This window comes from Ixodes scapularis, unplaced genomic scaffold (genome assembly GCF_016920785.2).
Source record: "Ixodes scapularis isolate PalLabHiFi unplaced genomic scaffold, ASM1692078v2 PGA_scaffold6__148_contigs__length_123643588, whole genome shotgun sequence".
NCBI lineage: Eukaryota > Metazoa > Arthropoda > Arachnida > Ixodida > Ixodidae > Ixodes > Ixodes scapularis.
Genome location: NW_024609881.1, coordinates 71,135,679 through 71,159,375, shown reverse-complemented (window position 1 = coordinate 71,159,375; position 23,697 = coordinate 71,135,679). Strand labels below are relative to the sequence as shown.

The window sequence follows — 23,697 nt, the reverse complement described above, 5'->3', positions numbered from 1 at the left end:
AAATTTATACAAAGTCATAATTTAAAAAAAAGCGAGCGCAACGACGAGGACAAAGTAAAAGGTAACCGACAGGACCCCAGCGCTGACTCTCAACAATAAATCTTCAGTTGGGAATCAGCGCTGTGTCCAGTCGGTTATCTTTTAGTTTGTCCTCGTCATTGCGCTGTATTGTTTTTAATTATGTTTGTATGCCAACTAGACCAAACTTCTAGGTTAATCAATTAAACAAAGTGTTACATAACAATAATATACTTTGCAACATATTAGGAGCATTCTTAGAAATTATGTATTGTAGAATATAATTATAGCCCTGTGGCTTCATTTTTTTTTTCAAATTTGTTGTGTTTTACGGTGTTTATTTTTTCCAAACGATTCGGTGTTTTTTTTGTGTCAATCTTTGATGTCGGATTAGAAATCGGTGTCCATCGGGCCTTTTGTTGAAGAAACAATACACGGGCAGGGTAATACTCCATCGTCTAGAGAACATGCTAGTGGCCTGTTTAGATGGAAAACGTCCCCGTAACAATAAAAGAAGGAAACGACGTAAGGGGCCTGGTTTCCGAAGCAAGAAGTAGCATGGCGGGCAATTCAATGTGACTGTGTTCTAGGTAGACACAGAATAACATTGTCGTTGAAGATTTTTTCCCCTTTAGTTTTGGTTTTTCTCATTGACGAGAATCTCTAATTCGGGGTTCTTCGGTTTTTCTCGATTTTTGATAAAACCAGCTGGGGGGTTCCTTTCAGGGGGTTTATCGTATTTATTGAAAACACAAAATCCTGCATATAATTCATAACATGTCGAATGCTCGAAACCTCTAATGCAATCAGTCAGAAAGTTTGTAAAAACTAAGGTTTCGGTTGCGCTTTTTTGTTCATCCTTCTTCCACGACAAGTGTTAGATCGTGTTTATGCTTGGGTCCTGTGCCGTTCTCATTTTCAATCTATTAGAAATAACAACCCTAGCCTCACACAACAAGAGGCCGTTTGATAACTGCTCTTTTAATAGACCTTTTGCAAAACGTGCAGCGCCTTCTGCAGCTCCGAAAGGAATGCCGGAAATGGTACGTGAAAATGCGGTTGAGGAAGACGACGGAGAATATACAGGCCAGTGGCGAGTGCTGACGAGCAGTTGTGTTAACCTCTGTCTCTCTTCAAGGAAAAAATCCTTGCAAATGGAACAAAAGAGTGTTTGACATGTTGCAATGTTTCTCTTGGAGCAGCGCCATTTCCCCCCCTGGCCGCTCTGTCGAGCCGCAACCGTTGAACGGCGCAGTTCGGCGAGGTTGTGGATACCGGCTGTCGGCGCAAAACATGCAGCGTGACTGCATCATTACATTCCTATTTCTTACTCGCGGAAATGAAAATGGATGGTATACCCAAAAATGAGCAAGTTATCCCGTAGGATTATACGATTGAACGGAGCGAGTTTCACACGTTGCACGGCTTTGTGCAGGTGAATGCTCCCAATCTTCTGTACTATGCATCAGGGTTTGCGCGGTAGGGTAGTAAGCTATCTCGGTAAGTTGGTCTAAACGCGGGGAACGTATGGCGGGCGCTCTGGCATGTAACGTGGTGTAGAGCGTTCAATATCCACTTAGGAGACGCCAGTTTCTGGGGACATGGCTAGTATTTGGAGTGTTCACGCGGTAGCACAGTGCAGAACAGCACAGCTTGATTGCATAGTTTACACACACTGGAGGCTCACGGAAACCGCTAAAGGGGAAAAAAAGGAAGACGCGGAAAGCAACTTTATTATGATGTAAAAATTAAATAGCGCAAAGGTTACACAAAGGACAAAGGACAGAACATGTAGACAGGACAAGCGCTTGTCCTGTCTACATGTTCTGTCCTTTGTCCTTTGTGTAACCTTTGCGCTATTTAATTTTTACATCATGCATATCCAACTAGCCCACCTCAATATCTTAGTACAATTTCTGTCTTCTACTATGGGCCCTTTTCCGTGTGTCTCTTCTCATGATCCTGTTTAGCGCTTGTCCTGTCTACATGTTCTGTCCTTTGTCCTTTGTGTAACCTTTGCGCTATTTAATTTTTACATCATGCATATCCAACTAGCCCACCTCAATATCTTAGTGCAACTTTATTCCCTATTTTCCACAATAAAGGAAAGGCATAAAAACCGAAGCACCAATGTTATGTCTTATGTGTGTAGAGTCAAATGTATGCTAATTCTCAAATTATTCTGCACCAATAATTTCCAGAAGGGGGACACGTAGATGCACTGTAATTTGATATGTCCAAAGCTTTTGATCGATTTAATCACGAATTTTTGCATAACCGTTCCCTTCATGGTACCAGTCCGTAAATATGTGCGCGCGGTGTAATAGTTACCTGAGTGATCGTCATGCCTCTGTTAACTTGTTTTGTTGCCCCTCCGATGAGTTTATTGCAAACTCCAGTGTGCCGCAAGCCTCAATCATGGGAACAATTTTGTTCCTCTTGTTTATTAATGATATTGGTTTTTGTGTTAATGATACAAGGATTCATTTGTTTACTTATGATGTCAAGCCTTTTCTAAGCGTTCAGTCGGTATGTGATATTCTTGTTTTCAAGCTAATAAAAATGAATTTTACATGGTGATTGGAAAGCTGTTTAACACCGTCATTACCTGAAAGATAACAAAAAATAAAAAGAGCGGCTCGGAACAGATGGGGCACAAGTGTGGAATTACAGCATCGCCGGTCAGGTATGTGACATCGTCACAAAGTCTGACTGACTACAGGGAGAGGTCGGGGGTGTATCGAACTGGGGTGGCCTGGACGATCGATCAACAATAAAGATTCAGAACTCTGGTGGTCTCCCGGATCTAGGCCATGCCAATACCGATCGGCGGTGCCCTAGAGGCTTGAATAACCTTACCAAGCTACGACGTAAATTGAAAATAATCACCGAATCCACGACGATGGCGGCATCGACATTATCCATCAACATCCGCTGGACATGAAAACTCGTATGAGACTAAGATAGATTTCTATATATGTATATATGTTTCCTCTTAATTAATGTAATATTGAATACAATTCTTAAATTGGTCAGCGGTGTTACTATTAATTGCATTCGGCGCTTGGACTTGATAAAAACCCAACAATCAGTTAACCCCAAGTAAACAAAATCTACCGTGCCACCTGGAAAGCTCGATACGCCCTTGGTGGCGTTTCCCGTCCACCGAGATCTCTTATCTGAGATCTTGGCGTGTCTACCAAGAGCGCACATTCTTTTAATAAACATGTCGTTATACCCATAAATGCAGGGTTAAAGGTAAGGTATAGTGTTATGATTATGTCGAAAATGTTTATTTTTTTTATTTTAATATTATATCAGTCCCTCGTGGTACAATGATAGGGAGGGCCTAATGCAATCTGTGGCAGTGTAAAACAGAACAAAAAAGTGAGTTGTTAAGATGTAAATCACAGGTAGTAATCAAAATTGTAAACAAAAGGATTCAATAAATCTCACTGCTTACTGCAATTGTATAACTCTTTAGTAATATCACGGTTGGAGTTTAGCTTTGTTATCTGGCATTTCTTGACTCTTGCCCATTCTACTGTTATTGAAACATGCATAGAAACGAATGACAACAATCGCTTATGAGTTTGATCAAGGTTATTTCTAGCATTATGAACCGCTGCTTTACAGATTTCCAGTGGATAAGCTGTGTATCAGGAGACGGTACAGATATTTTATATTATTTACGAAGTAGTTTGCGGAATGGTGAATTCAATGAATTTAGTCCAGTGTATTTACCACCATGTTCCAACCCGTGTCATTTCGATAGAAGATTAACTATTTATCCCGCTTGTATGTCCTGTGCGTCACCTTTAGGGAGGGTACAACTGAATTTTAACGCTGTTCTTTAGGCTAACTGATACTTTTATCTGCCATGGGGTTTTTATTTGCCATGTACGCGAATGGATGTATTCCTTATGAGCGTGACAACGCCGGCATACCCTTTATGATCTACACCTTACTGTTCTTCTTTCAAATATACTGATGACATCTATTCTCTTGTATCTCTTATGCATTGTATTTCAGTTATGTTTTTTAGCACCATTCGGTAGATCGCGAGATTTTTTGTGGGCTCAGAAACAAGAAATCTTGTTTTTATTATAATTAATATTATAGGTGCGAGTCAAACACTCGGACTAGAATGTGCTCAACGAAGCCTTCCAAGAGCTTTCTGAGATAGCCATGGCTGATTGAGAATTCAGTATTATTATGTGCGTTTTCTAAACATCCTTAGTCTTTCGCATACTGCTGACTGATGTTCATATCTACTGACAGTTTGCAGGGTGTGCCATGTTATGTTAATTCACGCTTCTTGCTTCATGATCGGTTTTTCGGCACTCTTATCTGATAACACCGCAATCTCATTTGCTGCGGAGCGATAACGGGATGCTCGAAACCCGCCACGCCCTTCCCTTCTTATGTTGTCAGTAATTATAGGTCGTAATATGGTACGGGTTCTTGGATGAGGTTTCGAACGCTTTCATGGGTTCTCACCTGAAACATAATTTTGGTCCATTCTATCTGACAAGTAAATAGACATAAATAGTCATTTACCCATGTTCCTTACAATCAAACCTCCAATTGCTTCGGATGCAGTTCTTGTAAAAACAAAATAGATAACACCGACTTCTATGTTTTCATACCTTTCGGCTGTATTAATAAGATTGTAGTACGGATGAACACTTTGTATAAAAAGTGCTCTAGCGTTTGTTTTCTAGATGGTATAAGGGAAAAAAAATTATTCACAATGTTTCGTGCATGAAAGGGTATTAAATTCGCCAGTCTTTTAATTATTTTTAAACGGTGAAACTTGAAAACCAATCTAGTCAAGAATTTTAGGTCTTGCACGGCGCGGCCGTAGCTCTTTTATCTTACTCTTTCTTCAATTCGTTCACACTCTTTTTAAATGCAGCAGTGTTCACGCACGTAACTAAAAATCCCAAATATAGTTTTCGTAGACATTCGAAACCCTAATACAACACGTTTGCTCAGAACATAAATGAAGCCCCGCATTTGCACTTTTACAGTAGCGTTACCGTTACGCAACTATCCCCACTTAATTGAGAGCGTTTCATGCGTACTTACTATACTACGTGTGGTCTTAATGCCATAGTAAATATTTATAACCGTTTCGAGAAGGAAAGGATCACATACCATAATGCCATGTGCTGCGCTTTGCAACTGATTGTATCCTTTGCTTTTTAATGGTGAACATGGTGTCATTAGCAAGGTTTTCCAGCCCTTTCACGTAGGCATCACGAAGAAGCATAAAAACTTCTGGGTAGTTTTTCTCGTTTATCCATGCAGAATACCTCTGGTAGACGTTGGCGTACTGGAGGCGGAGGTGATGAGCTGCAAAATCGCCCCCAATACAGAATTTAAATTTTAAATCAACCTACCTTGCAAGCTGGTTTTATGCCAAGTGGTCGAAGTATTAAGAAAGCGTTGAAGCGAACAATTGTATATTTGACTCGACGATTGTCTTCCTGATGATCGAGGCTCCATCGGCGAAGGCTGCAGCATTGAAACACATACCGGCCGGATTTTATGACGTTATGACGTTTAACTGTAAGCAAAAAAACATACTGCTCGACAATGACTGTTTTTTTATGCATAAAGAAAAATGAAAGCCGTTTACAACTCTCTGTAACGCCGAATTAGAGCGCAGCTCTCGAGAAGGAGGATGGAACGGTACTGAAGGGAGGGTGTTCCCCTCCTCCCTTCGGTACGTCACGTGACCTCAGGGGGGTCACGTGACCTCGCGGTTACGCCGACGGCGACGGCGACGCCGCTCAAGTCGGAAACGGGCGCCTAGGAGCTGCGCTTTAAAACCAAACTTGACATTAACAAAAGTGGTTTTCCCCGTTGCAAAAGAGCGTCACACAAGCGCGTTAGCGTTCGGCTGGTTCACATCACGGAAAACGCACATAGAAAGACGCTGGGTGTGAATGAATTTTCAAACGCCTGTGTGCAAGACCTTTACTTTGGAGGGAGACCGAGCGAATATGGAACACGGACAAAGTGACCCAACCTCGAGTCCCCTGCACTTCCGTGCTCCGTACGCCGCGTGCCAAGCTACTCTTGGTTTGGTTGCCAAGCTTAGTGAGGAGCACGGGGGTCTCGAGAACTCGCGCTTGCAACACGACGCAATTCGTCATAACGTAGTCAAGAATAGTGAAGCGACACTGTATCACTGGGCGTTTGTCTAGAAGGTGTTTGGTGTAGCGCGCTCCACAGAAATGGTAGGAAGTGTTCCGTAGGCAAGGGAGGAAGAGAACAAACACCTGCTTGGAAGGATACGGGGAGTTGCGAAATAGCAGGGTAAGAGCTGGTGTCCTTAACTCATTGGTATTTAACCTTCGTAAAGTACAACATACTAAACGTATACTAACGCTTAAAATGCGTGCTGAATATATTTTCAATATCTTAAGCATCCAAAGTACTTTAACTCGTATTTAGTGCATATTGGAATTTAGCGATGTCCAGTCTGGTAAGTAAAGCGTATTCCCGCAGATATTATGAGTTCAAACACCAGATCCGCCATTTTTTTTTTTTTGCGTCTATGCTCAACACACGCTCTAATATTCTTAATTTGTCAAACGTCTCAAAGTATTGGTGGTCTATGCCGCATTACATTCCTAGTTTGAACCACAACTCGCATTACATTCCTAGTTTGAACCACAACTCTCTCAAAGACTGGCAGGCACGTGGAAGATGAATGAAAGGCTGCTTCAGTTCAAATTGCCCGCGATAGTACAAACTAAAAGTACATGTTTAATATTAAACTAAGCATATGCCTTTTGAGCATATTTTATATTTCTTACAATGACTCTATAATGGCTCTATATTTTTAGTGTACTGACGTTTGTTGAGGGGAACTTGATGTTCATTTCCCGCTGAAGTGCCAGCTTCGGCACGGCTTTATTTCGGAGACGCTACGCACGCCGATGTCAGCACCCTCGAGACACACTTTCTGTTATCTCTGCCACTGCTACAATAGTACGGGATAGGAACGAAATGTTTGCTTTTTCGATTAGGTAATTTTGTTTCATTCAGACGACTCGTACCAATGATGTCGGCCGTCGACTTGGTGTTAACGGTGAGGCAGAGAAAGAGCTGGGCGTTTTCTCGACCGCTTTCGGGATATTCGTAATACCCTTGGTGAAGCTTCGTGGGGAACCTCGGTACGCTGTGCTGCAGCCAGACAGAGGTGGTCGGTCCAACCATAAAAACTCCTGCACAAAAAAAAACAAAAAAAAAAACAGAACAAAACAAGGTGCACTTAAATATTCGAAATACTGCTTTGTTTTCTTGGGGATCCAAATTTTTAAAATACACCCTCTTCCCCAATAACACTGATAACAGCAGGTGAACACCGACAGAATTCTGGGTGCACTACCTAAGAAGAGCCAGAGTCAAGCTGATATGCTACAGGATTCTTATCAACCTATCGACCTACTGATTTTGCGATGATAAATCAATCTACATTTCGAGCAATCATCTAAACAGTATCGCAATCAATTAATCAACCAATCAGGTAATTATACATCCTTTCACTTATTATGCATTTAATCAGTCATTCTACAAATTAAAGAATCAATCAATTCTGAAAAAAAAAAGTTACTTGAAGGCATCTTGCGTTTTTTCCCCAACCGCACTGTCTTGCTTTTAGAAAGATCTGAACATTCGACACACTCAGCAAGTGTGAGGCGATCTAATGTTCAAGGACAACTACTCGAAGCTCCTCAAATTTGATAAGCAATGAACTATGCTTTAATATGGAGTGCTAAATGGGTAAATATGATAATGCTACGTAAATCTAGCCTGAAAGTCAAGTACTTACTAATTGTTTATAGGCTCAAATATCGAAAACATCAAAACAAGTTTGCCATAATGTATTACCTTTTGAATGACCCCCCCTTGTGCCTCTGAACTCATTCGGTACCTGGTCGTTGTAGACCACGTATGCGATGTACTGTAGCATGGGAGGGAATAAACGTGAAATATGCAATTATTATCGCGCATCAATATTATCACATGATTTATTTAATGACTGGAAAACTGACTGTATTTATGTAATATCAAGCCATTAAAACAAAGGAAATAATCATGACTTTGAAACACGCCCATTATAAAAAAAAATACTTAATAAAAAATGTTGAAGGGACCTAAATGGCACACGTACTTTCTTCAAGGAAAAAAAAAGTGAAAGCCGTTTACAAATCCCTGTAACGCCGAATTGGAGCGCAGCTCTTGAGGAGGAGGAGTGAAGGGTACTGAGGGGAGGGTACACCCCTCCCCCTTCTCCTCCTCCTCCCCTCATTCTTTAATATGCTCCGGGGGGGGGTGTCACGTGACTTCGGGGAGGGGGTCACGTGACCTCGGGGAGGCGTGACCTGGGGGTGACCTCAAGGCCACGTGACCCCAAAGGTGACCCCCACGTGACCTTGGGGTCACGTGACCTGGAGGGGTCACGTGACCTCGGGGGGTCACGTGACCTCAGAGGGGTCACGTGACCTCAGAGGGGTCACGTGACCTCAGAGGGGTCACGTGACCTGGGGGTCACGTGGGGTCACGTGACCTTGAGATGACCTTGGAAGGGGTCACGTGACCTTGGGGGTCACGTGACCTTGGGGAGGCGACCACGTGACCTCGGGGGTCACGTGACCTCAGAGGGGTCACGTGACTTGGGGGTCACGTGACCTTGGGATGACCTTGGAAGGGGTCACGTGACCTTCAGGGGGTCACGTGGGGTCACGTGACCTTGAGATGACCTTGGGAGGGGTCACGTGACCTTGGGATGACCTTGGTTACGCCGACGCCGACGCCGACGGCGACGCCGCTCAAGCCGGGAACGGGCCCCTAAGAGCTGCGCTCTAAAAACTTGAAAGCCGTTTACAACTCTCTGTAACGCCGAATTTGAGCGCAGCTCTTGAGGAGGAGAAGGGAAGGGTACTGGGGGGGGGTCACGTGACGATGCCAATGACGTCATCAGTGATGATAACGATGCGGATACCGATGACGTCATCAGTGATGATGACGATGACGATGAGGATGCCGGTGACGTCATAAGTGACGTTACTGATGACGTCATCAGCGATGATGACGATGACGATGCGGATGCCGGTGACGTCATCAGTGACGTCACTGACGACGTCGTTAGTAACGATGACGTCATCGCATCGTCATCAGTGATGATGACGATGACGTTGCGGATGACGGTGACGTCATCAGTGACGATGACGCGGATGACGGTGACGTCATTAGTGGCGATGACGTCATCGCATCGTCATCAGTGATGATGACGATGACAATGCGGATGACGGTGACGTCATCAGTGACGTCACTGATGGCGTCATCAGTGACGATGACGTCATCGGGGGGTCACGTGACCTCGGGGGAGGGGTCACGTGTCTTGGGGAGTCACGTGACTTTGGGTGTCACGTGATCTTGGTGGTCACGTGACCTCTGGGGGTCATGTGACCTTGGGGGTCACGTGGCCTTGGGATGACCTTGGTGGTCACGTGACCGTGCGGTGGCCTTGGGATGACCTTGGGGGGTCACGTGACCTTGGGGTTACCTTGGTTACGCCGACGCCGACGGCGACGCCGCTCAAGCCGGAAACGGGCCCCTAAGAGCTGCGCTCTAAAAAGTGTGCACAACATTTGCGCCATTAGATGCAATTTAGGTGGAGGTCACGGCCCGCTCTATGCTCCGCCCACAGATCAGTGGCCCCGCCCATTAATACTAGATTAGGTTGTCTGCTCGGCAGAACACGCTCGCAAGCCCGGTGTCTCCCTGTCACGACGTCAGGTGCGTCTATTCTGGCGTCTGACACCGCCTGCTAGTCGTGCAAGCAGACTCGCGGCAGCCTCCGGGATCGTCTGCAATTGCACCACCATCTGTCGTCGTTTACAACGCCCGTAAAGGGCTGTTTTTACTCGGTCGTAAGGTCCACGAGTGCACGCGCCTATTGCTTTGATTAGCGCTAGCTTCAAACGGGGGTCTATACTACGTCATCATGCGCAACGGGACGTAGCGCAGCGCAGCTCAGCGCACCTCGACGTAGCTCACAACGGAAGCGAGCTTGCTCTATTCGCGTCGTCGACGAGCGTAGAGCGGCGACGTTGACTATCCCAGATACCGTCGTGCGAGTGCTCAATTCGGGATTTTTGTGTCAGGGCCAGTAGGAGTGTGTGTGACGCTAATTTCTGATATCTTAACCTACCGTTCTAACCGTGTGTCGTGTGATGTTCTTGTGTTCCCGCATTGGTGTGCATATTCACCGTTCGAGCGCTCGACTGTGCGACTGTGTGCGTAGACTCCTACTGCTCCAAGTATGCGCTACCTCCGAGCCTCGTTAGGCCTATACGGCTAACGAGCCGGTGACGGTAAAGTGCTGGAAAAAGCTGAAAGCTCGATGAGGCGCCAAAGGTAGAGTTAAGGATAACCTAATGTGTGTGCTATATAGTATATGATCTCGTGCTAGTCGTACGCACCGGAGGCCGCTCCAGTCCGAAAAAAAAGAACACAAGCGCCGCCGAATGTACGGGAACAGAGTACCCAGTGAAACATCTGCACTACTTAGCCGTCCAGAAATTTTCAACTGGGGTGTCTCAGCTTGTAAACAATAGTAGCGGTACGCGATGTAGATTCGGCTGGATCCTGTAGTGTTTGTATGAGCTCTGTAAAGTTCGCAACAATTTCCAATACGTACATTACGTGATTTAGGCATCGTCCGCACTTTTCAGTGTCAGTTTCTTAAGTCATCGTGAAAGTGTACTATGATGACAACACACTGGTCATCTGTAAGAAAGAGGTCACTATGGAATTTTGAGTGCATAGATTTCATCGAAGCATCCAGGCGCAATCATCGGCTTCGCTTAGCACGACCCCAACGAACCTGCCAAGTGCCTATTTTGGACGAATGCAATGATGGGATTTTTTAGTTCTTCGGTCGACATTTGAACGAAATTTCGTAGAAGATAAATGCTTGTTTGCACTCGTTATCCCACATCATTTGTTTGTTTTCGAACTGCTAACCTCTTCCCCGAATCGCTGTTTTGACGCTTCACTACACGATGTGTACGAAGTAAAGACTCTAGGACGAACCACACCGACTGATCGCCGAATTAATAACGACCAGAAAGCGGAAATACGGTGAAGTTGAGACGATGCGGTTGCCACGGAGACGCTTATGCGCAAAGTGAGGCAGTTTGTCTGGGCGCGCTTCACCGCGCTGCACTACACTAGACAGTAAACACGGTCGTTCGGGCGCTTCTCATGCGGCGGGACGTGGCGCAGTGGCCGACGAACGTCGGTCTGCGCCGGCGCGCGTTGCGTTCGTCGACGCTGGACCATAAACAGCCCTTGAGGAGGTGCCGTGAAAGCGGTGCGTCGGCGTCCGCAATCGCCTGCGTCAGTCTGCTATTCCACCCCCGTCTAAAGCAACCTGTAACGCTCGCAAGATGCGACCATGAAAGCGGTGTTCTAGCGCTCCGTCACGCACGAGCTTAGCGTTTGTCGATGTGCTGTAAAATGCGACCTATACTTCGTTTCAGCCTAAGCCCAGACGCATCCCATGCTACAAATGCGGGCGCTCGTGCAGTGCAAGCACTGCGGAGGGCCACATACTCACGCTTCTAGCATCGGCTGCGTCTGGACGTGCTGGAATGAGGTATAGATGACTATACAATGAACAAAATAAACGTGCAGCCCTTTAAGCTTTCTAGATATTTTTCTTTTCTCGCATGGAAACTGCCAGCAAGGTGGGTGGCCGTCAAGACGCATAATTCAAACACAAACTGAACCTATTCGTTTTGGCAGGCAAGGTGTGCTGTCAAACTTTGGAGCTACTTGTCTTGTGAGGCGAAATGACGGGGACGTACTTAATGCCAGGCGAACTCCTTTTTGCCTCCAGCCGAACGGCTTGCAGGTTCCTTTTTATTAGTAGGTATATTCTTTGTATTCAAAACATGATCGTAATGACGACGGTTGCACAATTCAGGGAGCAGCGGGGCCTCTTTTACGAAAACTAACATCCTTCTTTAGAATCAACGCGCGCCAACAAACAAATCAAGCCAGATCAAGCAAAATAGTTGACGTGGAAAGCTATAGGCTTAAACCAGTCCCGCTGGACTTTCAGGGAACAGAAAACAGGGAGCACAATGGGCTGACCAAAAGAGATCGTTTTCTGATTTCTGCTCGTCACTTGTGACTTCCGTGATTGCATGCTGTCGGCGGTTGGCGAAATGGCAATTGAGTTAAAGCGACGGAAGCTGCGTTCGTTTTGACTGCAGCCACGTAAGTAGGAGCATGGAAAGGGCCGCATGCATGGAAAACCGTGACAACGGCCTAACGAATTACGCGCACCTTGCATTGCTTCTCAGATTCTGAGGGCGAGCAGTTGTACCGGTTAGCCTGTCGTCACTGTCGTCTCAGTATGCTGCCTAGATCGTCTAACAACGTGAACGAGATATTGCGAGTTTGTCAACGTTCATGAGCGTGGAAAAAGGGCACTGGTGTAGGTGGTGTTACTTACAACAGCACCGCGTGTGCCTAGCGCGAGAGACACACGAGACGTGACTACCGCGGTGTTCCTTGCGCGCGACGTTCTTCGCTATGTTGTTTTGATTAATCTCAATGGACCTTTTCCGAGAAGCGAATTCTGCGCACGCGCAAGAGCCCGATGCCAAGCGGCGGAAGTCGAACGAAAAATTGAGGAAATTCGGAAGGAGGCTGTATATCAGCGAGCAGAACACGTAACTGCAGCATATATATAATTGTGTTACACAAAAAAAGAACGTCGACGGAAAGGAAAACACGACGTTTGGGTGGACGCCATGGATGCCCCTCTTTAAAGTCGCGTTGGGCAGGCGCCGCTGCTCAGAGAGCGAAGAAACTGGTAGCATAGCTCCCATTATCGATTGATAGCGCAGGTAGGTCACTTCCTCGATTTTTAGTTCGTGCAGCCACCGCCTGGTGCCGTCGGTATGTGGAAACGGTCCATTGTACGGCGTTCTATGCCATGGGTTATAAAATGGCAGTGTGTATAACACTTGGAGACATCATTTTGAACCAAATTGCAGTAACCCAGTGCAAGCAACGAGGTTCAAAGTAACGGCGAGGGACGATCCAACTCAAGCAACGAGGTCCAAAGCAACAGCGAGGAATGAGGAAAGAAAGATGGCTACGTTCGGGCAAGCAAAACCCTTTAATAATTCCAAAACTGGCTGGTTGAGTTATGGAAAGAGGCTTCAAGCATTTTTAAAGGCCAACAAAGTTCCCAAAGAGATCATGGTGAATGTTGTAATCAGTATGATAGGTCCAGAGACCCATAAACCGTTGAAAAGTATGGTGGCACCCGAAGACCCCGTCAAGAACTTTGAATAACTTTTCGCGTCGTTGCGCCACCGCCTGTCCCCTAGACCGTCCGTGATAGCCGAAAGGGTTACATTTCACAAGAGGCAGTAACATGAAAGCGAATCGATCACCAAGTACGTTGCAGAGTTAAAAAGGCTCGCCGTAACGTACAACTTCGGAAGCAACCTTGAAGAGGTTTTGAGAGACCGGTTCGTGAGCGGTCTCGCATGCGTAAACATTCAACGCATCTTGTTCACGGAGGACGAGACTCTCACATTTAAAAGAGCCGTCGACAAGGTGTTATCAAGTGAAAGGGCAACAAAGCATGTACAGGAGTTTCACAAACGAGGTTGCGGTCTCGAGAAGCGTCACGAGATGCAAGAAAAGTCATATGACTTGCAAATGCTCGTAAAACAAAAAGGGAACAAAGATGACAGAAACCGCAGCAAATGTTCTCGCTGTGAATCTTGGAAATATTTTGCGCATGCATGCCCGTATCGGAATGCTGTCTGCCACAGAAGCAAGAAGCAAGGTCATCTGCAACGAGCTTGCAAGAGTTTTCCGAGAAGCGAGAAACCTTCGAAAGAAAAGTACAAGGGTTTCAGAACTTTAAAAAACAGAAGAAAAAAGTGCAGGAGTCACCCATCCACACGATGAGACGAAACAGAAAGAACCAGCCTTACTGCGTAACTGTTTACAACCAAAAGAAGCCATTGAAGATGGAACTGAATGCGGGTTCTGATGTTTCGGCGATGTCAAAGCGGCAGTATCAGGAAATGTTGCCGTTCGTGAAGTTGACCACACCAACAGTGATGCTCCGCACATACACGGGTGAAGCCGTCAAGCCACAAGGTGTGGCGAGGGTCAGCGTGCATCACCAAGGTTTTGAAGGGACGCTACTACTTCACATACTGCGGCCATTGATGGGAAGAGACTGGCTGTCGAAGATCAAGTTTGCCTGGACACAGCGTTCAAGTTCATGAAAGTAGGCACAAAGAACATGCTCTGTGGCCTGCTAGAAAGGCCCGATGAGTTGTTCCGAAACGAGCTTGGCTACACTAAAGGAGAAGAGGCACAACTCCATTTGAATATAGGAAGCTCACCAAAGTTTTTGAAGGCACTGAACATGCCGTTAGTGATATTCTATTTAATAAGTTCCTTTGTGTTTCACAGAGAGGTATCACTTTTGCAAATTTGTCGAGAACAATATGTGTGTGATGATAAGGGGTTAATAAGCTTCTGTGAGAGTTTGAAAATAATTTCGTTCGCCCATGTATGTGTTTGAAGCTAATCCTGCCGATAATCTCAATACAAAGCGAGCGCATAGGCGACCTCCGGCAGATACAGAGCAGGTGCATATGCAACATCAGGCCGATACGTGGCGACAGTCCGACCTGGGCAGTACTCGCACGATATCCCGCCAATACTAAGCCGGTGGCGAACCGGCGGTACGCCAATGCCTGTCGGATGTCGGGACGTGTTTGCCAATTCGCACATTCGGCCCATATTGGAGCTGGTTTTCGACCGACATTGTCACAACACTGGCCGAGTATCGCCGTGCTGCTTGAGACGAATTTACGTAATTTGTTTTTTCAGTCGTTTCATTGGGTCTCGGGATACAGTGTAATTCCGAAAAAGAAAGTGTACTGTGGTAATTAGACTCTTACGACGAGGTATTCTGTGGTTTTACGACTTTATAAAAATGTGTACTGCTGTAACTCACCTTTTAGTAGAGGTGTTAGAAAAATCACATTTATTTAAGGGTGTGAGGTTCCACCCATTTTCTAAGGTTTATCGCTGCACGTATAAAAGTGTTAGTTACGGGACAGGCCCCTCACACCGAGAAAGGTGTGAAAACGTTTAGTGCGTAGGTATCGTCCTTGAAGCGTTTCCTCGAGAAAGACTAAGCTCCTGCAAGTTTCTTTACATCAGCACAAAGCGCAGGCATTTTCAGCCTATTGGATAAACATTTGGCGAACCAAATTGTAGCCAATGTTAGCCTGCTTGCAGTCGTGCATTTTCCGTTGAGCTGGCTCATGACACGGCGCGACCTGCTTTCGACCCCAGAATTTGTTGAGAGGGGCGGCCGTTATAGGCCTCTGGAGTTGCGATCAAAACAATCGTGTTTCGTCTGCCGCATGGAAAATGTAGACAAACGTTCGACGTAGTTTGCAACGGAACAATTACAAGTAAGTAAATATATTTTCACGCAGCTTTCCGAATCGTGATTGGTCTTCACAGCTACGTCATGAGACACTCTACCTGATGCCAACAGGGTAGGGGCTATCTGACTTTCTGCCGCGCTGCCGCTCTATGTTACTTTCATTGATGCGACTATTCACGGTATAAATATATGTAGAGAAAGATTAACATGACTGCTATGGGTAATGCCTTGCATGGGGAAGTAACGCGGGACACTTGAAACGCGGCACACACCTTTGGTGAGCGCGGGGAACACCAACTAATCTGATGGCGAATTCGCACGGTTCTTTCTACGCGCTCTCGAGCGCTCTTTCCACAGCGCGCGAGATCTAAGAGGTTGAAAAGGAGTGCTGTGGCGCCTGGTTGTTTCCGAGGGCGTTCCTTGCTCTCAGAGCGCCCCCTATCACTCCGTCTCTAGCCGTCGGAGTGCGGAGCGGCGCAGGCGTCACGTGGTGCTTGGACGGGGATCACGTGGTTTTGCTAAGGATGGCTGGCAGTGGTCTACGGTGGTGCGGTGGGTTCGGCATGAGGGCGATGGATATCTGGTTCTACAAAGTGCTTGTGCGTTCGACGGGGCGAGAATTAGAGCGGACGGGACGACATTTGCTTGTGGCCGTCACAGAACTAGACGTGGGAAGCATTCCCAGTGCTTTTACGAGATCGCTCACCTCACGGCGGTGAACCCACTGAGCCGAACTGATGAAGAAACACCTCGCAGAGCTCGCCGCTGTTTTACAGGGTTTTATAGGCATTCCAAGGAAATTTCAGGTTTGGTAAAAGTGTGTTCGAAGGATTTTGTTGGAAAATGAATGGAGATCCGACTATAATGCATTGAGATTTATGTCACACGGCGATACGTGCTATGTCCTGTGGGTGATGCTGGCATGATATTCCGAAGTAAGACAAACGCGGTTTATTAACCATTTGATATTTGCCTGTTCTGCCGTACGCACGACCGCCATCGGAGCGCATTCACTGTCGAAAACGTCATTAGTTGAGAGCTCTTCCCAAACAGAGGCTTCTTGCTCTGTTCTGTGAAAATTAATTCGCAAGCTGCTGATATTTATTTTTTACGTGTTGATGCACAGTGTAAACAGCCGTCTTTTCATCGCGATGCGAGCGTAGATATTGCTTAATGGTCCATCGTACACTTTAAAAACTTGTTTTTTATACATCACGAATCTCAAGAAGATTTACTACTTCCGTGACTGGTCCGCCAATGTCAGAGCCCCCTGAGCCCAGTAGTTGTGATCGGCTGAAAAGGATCCCGAGTAGCTTTGACGGCTAGGAGGGAGCGCTTTGTTGAATAAAGGTCAGAGGAAAGGACGACCACTTGGGTTCACCATGAGTAACACAGGGTCGGAGAAACCACAAGCGCGATCGAAGCCCCTCGAACTGGCCCGCCACGCAGGTCTGCTCCTGAGGTGCAGGCGTCACCCAAGACAGCTAGATCGTGGTTGCACCACGTGCCCCCGAAGTCGGGTTCCGCAAAAATCGGCTTGGAAACGTATCGCGCTTCGATTTACCCGAGAGTTGCCTAAAGGTGGTGGAAGCATCGCATCAAATTTATGATGAACGAACTTACGTAAATAAAAAAAGTAAAAAAACAACAACAACAACAAAACGATAACTGTTTTTATTCACCGTCTGTTAACCGCGCACCGCCTGACTTGGGCAACAGCCGACAGATGGCAGCAGCGCGGCCTCGGCGGCCGGCGGCAGAGCAGCAGCCGCCCGGTCACACCAAAAGCAGATAATCTTTTTGAATCCTAAACGGATAGTGCTTTTTCGGTGCAATGATGGTCAGTGTATGATTTTTTTGATTGCCAATAACACACGTTAAATGGACATATAATAAATAAAACTGACGGTTTGTCGAGTAATTTCAGCGACATGTCGTCTGGTGTTTGTGCGACCGGGCTGCTGTTGAGCTGCCGTAAGCCACCGTAGAAAAAGTTTTCTAAGTGGCTGTAAAATCCCCAGAAAAAAGCTTCCTACAAGTAGCGGCATTTTTTGAAGCGCCGAATGTGTGACGGTGGAGGTTTTGGGAAGTGAATGGCGGCGCACAGCAGAAGACTGAAATGAATGACACCATTTTTTTCCAGCGGAATGTGCTTTGTCATTTTTGATGGTTGTCGTTTCTTGTCACAGAAGTATCAAGGGACTTTAGGTTACTGGGGCCGCTTCCACCATCTGTCGGTTGCGCCAGTCAGAGGGAACGTACGCGGTTACTGTCGGTGACATTTTAAGAGTGAAGTGGAAGGTCCTCATACTTCTTTTCACTTCAGCAAAGCGAACGCTGGAGTTGAGGTAGCATATTCTCCAGCGTACACTTTACTAAAGTCGAAAGAGGTAGGAGGAGCTTTCACTTTTCTGTTAACCTGTCACAAACCATAGGTATAGTTCTTCTTCAGTTCTTACGTAGGTAAGAATCTTCTTAAACATTTTGATGGGATGGTTTTATCCCCTTCGGAAACCTCAGTGGTAAGTCGTGGCATGATACACAGGCCGATTTACGCCGTCAGTTTGAAGGCTTCACCCGTATTTGTGGGCACTAGGTATATTTCACCATAATTACGGGCTTTGCCCGTAATTATGGTGAAATATAAAATAGAGAAAATACCCAATCAATAACAGACAAAACAATTCGTCCCAAAATGCGAAACGTCTGTTGACGCACCATTTAGACGCTGCACACTGAGCTAATAAAAAGCGCATTTCTAGTTCAAGAAAAGTTATAACATTAAGCAATTAAAAATTATGGTAAACATGGGGGGCGGTGGAGTCCCCCTCAAGAACATGGGCAAGAAACACTTCAAGGGGCACGTTGTTTTTGTAAGCTATGTACTACTAGACACGATACAATGCACTAAGGAACCACTGCAGAGATACTTGTGTCTGCCAATCGGAGAAGCTAGGGCCTGCGGGAGCGGGCGTTTTGTTCTAGCACGCGCTAACACCATTCTACCCTTCGCGCCTTTCTTCTTTTTTTTTTTTGTGTGTGCGCGGAGAAACGCGTTTTGTTGACTTGCTTGCTTTATGTACCAGAGAATGGTCATTGCAACATAATAGTTTTTTTTTTTAGTTTAGTGGGTATAAAATAATTTCTCTAGAGAGATGAAAACAGCTGCATAGAACGGTACTGACCTTTGACTGCTTCTTCTCCAAGAGAGGCCTGAGGGTGTATGCAACGGGATTGTCCTGGTGGTAGATGCCGAACTTGCTTTCCGTCCAGTACGGGAACTTCTTGCCTTTGGTCATGGTCGAGTCAAAGTAAGCAATCTCTCCTCCATGCGGATTTATATATCTCGAGGGGGGATTCTTTCTTGGTTTCATCTTAGGAAGTTTATAGATAACAAACCTGTAAGAAAATGCGTGCAGCAAAAAACCGTAGCATTGCATTTTGATTTGCTTTTGAAATTTGCAATTTATTCGGCTGTAAGAGCAATGCATGCCGAGTGGCGGCCTCCAATAAGCGGAACATAGACCCTACGACGTTGTTTTTTTTTTTTTTTTTTATTACATTTGTTTGTGGAACCTGACGCAAAATTGAAGCAGTAACAGACCCAAAAACCAATGTGGTAGTTTGGCCCGTCAGCAAACGAATACATTTTAATACGCTAGTATGCTTGCTATTAAACGTCGTACAAACGAGTAGGAAAAAGGCATCAGCGGATCATGGCACATTTCCCGTTTGACTGACAGAATAAACTCACAAAGCGTTTTGAGCTTATCAAGTTGAAATAATTGGTATATAATGTTGTAAACACACTGTACTGAAAAGGCACTTACAAAAGTAGTCAAACGTCGCCTGTGAATGGAGGTAAAGCAGACCGTTTAGAACAGGTTGTCTTTGCACGCTGGATTTCGGCCTATAGACGCTTAACAGCAGCTGTGCATGGGTTCCGCCATAACCGACCTTCAGTTTTTAGTTTCCTCTTATTCCCTTTACTTCACTTCATTATGATTATAGCAGGCCAGGTTATCGCCATTTTAGATTCTAGTTTGTCCTTCTCCCCAGCATCGGCGTTTGTGGGGGTTCGTCAATGCCCGTTTCAATGGCTCTGTGTCTCGGTGAGGCAAAAGAAGGTCAGCAATGGCGGCCGTAATCTAGGCCGTGTGTAAAGCGTCTATACGCCCCGAAGAAGCCTTGCTAAATATTCACGTGTTCTAAGCTCTGAGGTATGTAAACTGCAACTAACAGATCGCGAAACTAGTCACGAAGTTGGAGATGCCCAGGCTTATTTACCCTGGTGTAAGTACAATAAAAGATAAAATAGGCCATATCGCTGTGTGTTCTTATTAGCTCTATATAAACCTAGATGTGTTACAGCCAAGCTTGACAAGTGCCGCCCGTGTTCTTTGTGCGCGCGAGGGACCAACGCGAACTTTGAAGAGGCTGCTCAGTCCAGCTTGCAAGTGTCGGTTCCGTCACGTTCTCACGAAAAGGTTTTGTTAATACTAAATGTAAACAGAATACAAACTGCTGCTGCTGGTTTTTCATGCAATTTTGTTGATTTACGTTAATACCAAGATATGGAGTCAGCCGTTAGAGCAGTTATGGTAATGAAGAAGAAAGAAAACTCCGCAACGCATGCGAAGCAGTTGAATTTATGTCATGCGGGATAATCGAAAAAATCTGTTGCCATGAAGCTGGCTACTTTTAAAAAGCTCCGGCGTTGTTTTTTTTAGGCTATCTGAACTATACATGATTTCAAAATAACTAAGCTTGACTTTTTCTCAGCATGCTCTTTATTATATGTAAATTCAAAACATTTATTGAGAATACGCCAAATGTAGGTTATGTCAAAAGAAACAGTCTATATTTTCGCACTTTCTACTAGGGTGACGTCCTATTGCCACGTGCGTCGGCGAGTGAGCGCGCGCGTGGCCGAGTGGTTCCCGCGCTTGACTTTCGCGCGGAGGCGCAGGGTTCGATTCGTGGGAGTTATGCGTCTTTTATGTATTCTTTCAGTATACAGTTCTGTTGAATTTGAGAACCCTGTGTCTTGTTCAAGGTCCGAATGTTCTAGCCGCCGAAACTTCAACGCCGATTGTTCCAGAAGCCTACGCGTGTACATTAGGCGAGCCGCAGTCAGTATCGCCCCAGCGTTCGATCTTGCTGTTACGCCGACTTCCACACCTGCGACGCTCTGGTGTTATCTGCTGTTCACTCTTTGTTTTGGGCGCAGGTTCGACCCATTAAATATTTCAGTTACCTCAGCTTCTTCTTTTTTTTTTTTTTTTGTCACTTTGTCATTCGTGACAATATGTTTTGTATCCCGGAAAGTCGAGCAGGCTTTGGCGCCCTTTGTTTTTTGTTGCGGTTGTTTTGTCGGCGTTAGTTTTTCCACTATTCATTTCACTTCATCAAATTTATTAAAACCGTGAGAAACGAGCTGTGCCGACCTCATATTATGACACTTGGCGTCACGTTTTAGCACTGCCTGTAGGGCATCTTAGCGTGTCAGACCAAATCTAAAAAATTCATGACGTTGCTAAAAACAAATTATTGTGTCTGGTAAGTTTTGTTACCAGTTTAGATTTGCCGACTAAGGTCTCGAACCAGTTTTTGAGGAGGCGGATTGACTATGAAAGTTTTGCCGGAATAGTAATACTTAACGAAGCAATGGTGAGGGTGCAGGCTAGCTGGTGTAAATTGAGCATAGTTGTAAACCCGAGACTGGGGATACGGACAAGGGACAAAACACAGAACGACACGGACGTCTGCCCAGGCCCGCACTGGAGCAATCACGGGAACGACGTTCCTTCGATTCCCTGGTGATAAGTAATTTGGGCCAATTTGATGCTTACAGAATTTTGAGTGTAATGCGAAGTCATCGTGAATAATCGTCGTGTAGATTGCAGAGACCTGTGATATCACTTTTGAAATATATCGTCAATGTCTGCGTTTTTCACACTGTGCATGCAATTCACTCTTCAACCGTGCCTGAGCTGCAGAAATCACTTACAATATTATCATTCTAGTGATTGTTGTTTTAGCAGGAGTATTTTTGAAAGCCAAGAATTCACAACAACCTAACCCGGGATTTAGCTCGGAGCCAGCGGGGTTGTTTATAAAATTTTTAGCGTTTCTAATCGAATACAAGCGTCTTTGAAGCTGTACGAGAATAATAATACTGGAAGAGATTTTTGCAGCTCGGCCAGGTCGAAGCGTAGCAGAGTATCAAAAACGTAGACTTTGATGGGAAATTTGAAATGTGATACGACAGGTCTCTTTAAGCTACACGGCACTTATTCACGATGACCCCGGATTACACTCAAAAATGTGTAAGCATCGAATTGGCAGAAATTACCGATCACTAGGAACTGAAGAAACAAAGTTCCCAATATTCCTCGAGCGCGGGCTGGGGAGCTTGGGTGGTTTTCAAAATTATTTATATATGTGCGAAACCATCATGCGCCGAGGGAAAGGCATACAGGCACCGCAACTTCCTCGCAGTGAATGCGTGCTGAACTTCGTAAATTAAAATACGACGGCCGGAATTTCAGCTGTTTCCGTCTTCAGCATGTGTTTTTCCGACGCTGCGCCGCAGCGTACGTGGCCGTGCAAAATTCCTTCGTGACCGCCAAAAAAGATTACACTTGTTTACAATATGAATTGTAATTTTAGAGTGTTTTAATTCGAAGCCAGATGTACTATGGTGCTAATTTTGACGTGTACGGTTCAAAACATTGTATGATTCATATAAAAAGTATTAAATAAAAAAAAACGCAGCCGAATATTTTTTTTTATTGTAGAGGTGTCACCAGATATATGATTTGGCGTGTGATCTTTTATATTCGATTTATCATAAAGTCATTTTTTATTAGCACCCTCAAAATATCGGTCCATTCCTCCCCCCTCTCCCTCTGAAAAACAAAATAAATAAAGGATTGAAATGAATTTATATTTTTGTCTCTTTCAAATGGGCATCCTTTCTACCGAGAGTTTCGCACACGCTATTGTTGATAACAAAACAGACTTGATAACTCGGTAGAACACCGGAAGATAAACCGTACGAGTACTTGAGGCACATTTTCTAATCACAGTTTAGTAATTAGTTGAACAACATTGTTTTGAAATCACTCACCAATCCACATCCTTTCCCTCGTTGTTTTTACAGTAAACATGGTGATGGTGATTCACGTCGGCGGAGTTCACCATCTCCACGAGTGTAAGTACAGTAAGGAGACATCTGACGATGTACCACATGATGTTATCATTTTCTTTGCTCTAAAGAAAGTACTCTATAGCTGACTCCACTCAAGAAAGACATACAATAAAAACCTCCTACTTCACTGTCACTGGTCAACCCTGTTGAAGGTCAAATTACAAATTTGTTCAGTAAAGTTATTATTTGTTTTTTTTTAAAGGCCCCTAACTTTAGTGTTCGCAGTTGCGATAATAAATGACATTTGCAGCTCCCATATTGTGATTGACCTTTCTTCATTTCGCTTGCAATCGTTGGTTGCTTGAGCTATATGCATGCGCGGACGCACGCATGAACACACCGAGAAGAGCTCGCACAATTTTATGAGTATACTTAGGATGTTCGCAAGTCATTGAACGCACCTACCCAACAGCTTGCGTAAATACCACGTAAGCATGGTTCAAACAGCGTCGTTTTCTTACATTTCTTACGTTACGTATAAGTTGCCGAAATATTCGTGCCTCATATGTGGCCACTCTGTCTCCATGCAGTGGTAGCTACGCTTAATATGAAGCACGTCTATTCCGAAAATTGTGGCGTAAGCAGACGGAAGCTTCCGTAACGCAAGGCAACCTAAGCAAACGGTACTGTGTGAACCAGCCTTTATTTTTGAGTTCTGACAAAGCAAGAGTTTGGTGAAACCGCGGCCTACTGTAATCCTAACTTGCCCACAAAATGACTTCGTATGGGAGGGGCTGTCGCCGATAGGGTGCCTTTTTTTACCATTTAGGGAGCTCCGTAAAGAAGTTTCTGCGACACACAACCCAGAATAATCCAAACCCGTGCATTAGAATTTTGACGTCATCACAGTGATATCGAGCGAAGACAGATTGGATACGATTGCTGCTTCGGTGCTCGGATAGGCCTCGTGTCCAATAAACGCGTCGAAGGACTC

At 45.3% G+C, this 23,697-nt stretch overlaps 1 protein-coding gene across 1 annotated transcript in view; it reads right to left on the bottom strand.

Moving 5' to 3' along the window:
• Window positions 1-22,844, bottom strand: part of LOC121838293 (plancitoxin-1-like) — a 28,466-nt gene extending 5,622 nt beyond the window's left edge. The window contains exons 1-5 of the mRNA XM_042294446.1: window positions 22,683-22,844; window positions 18,736-18,949; window positions 7,927-7,999; window positions 7,092-7,259; window positions 5,179-5,376 (exon numbers count right to left, since the gene is read on the bottom strand). Coding sequence (XP_042150380.1) covers window positions 5,179-5,376; window positions 7,092-7,259; window positions 7,927-7,999; window positions 18,736-18,949; window positions 22,683-22,804 — 775 coding nt within the window. The 5' untranslated portion in view covers window positions 22,805-22,844. The remainder of the gene's footprint in view (window positions 1-5,178; window positions 5,377-7,091; window positions 7,260-7,926; window positions 8,000-18,735; window positions 18,950-22,682) is intronic.
• Between the last annotated feature and the right edge of the window lie 853 nt (window positions 22,845-23,697).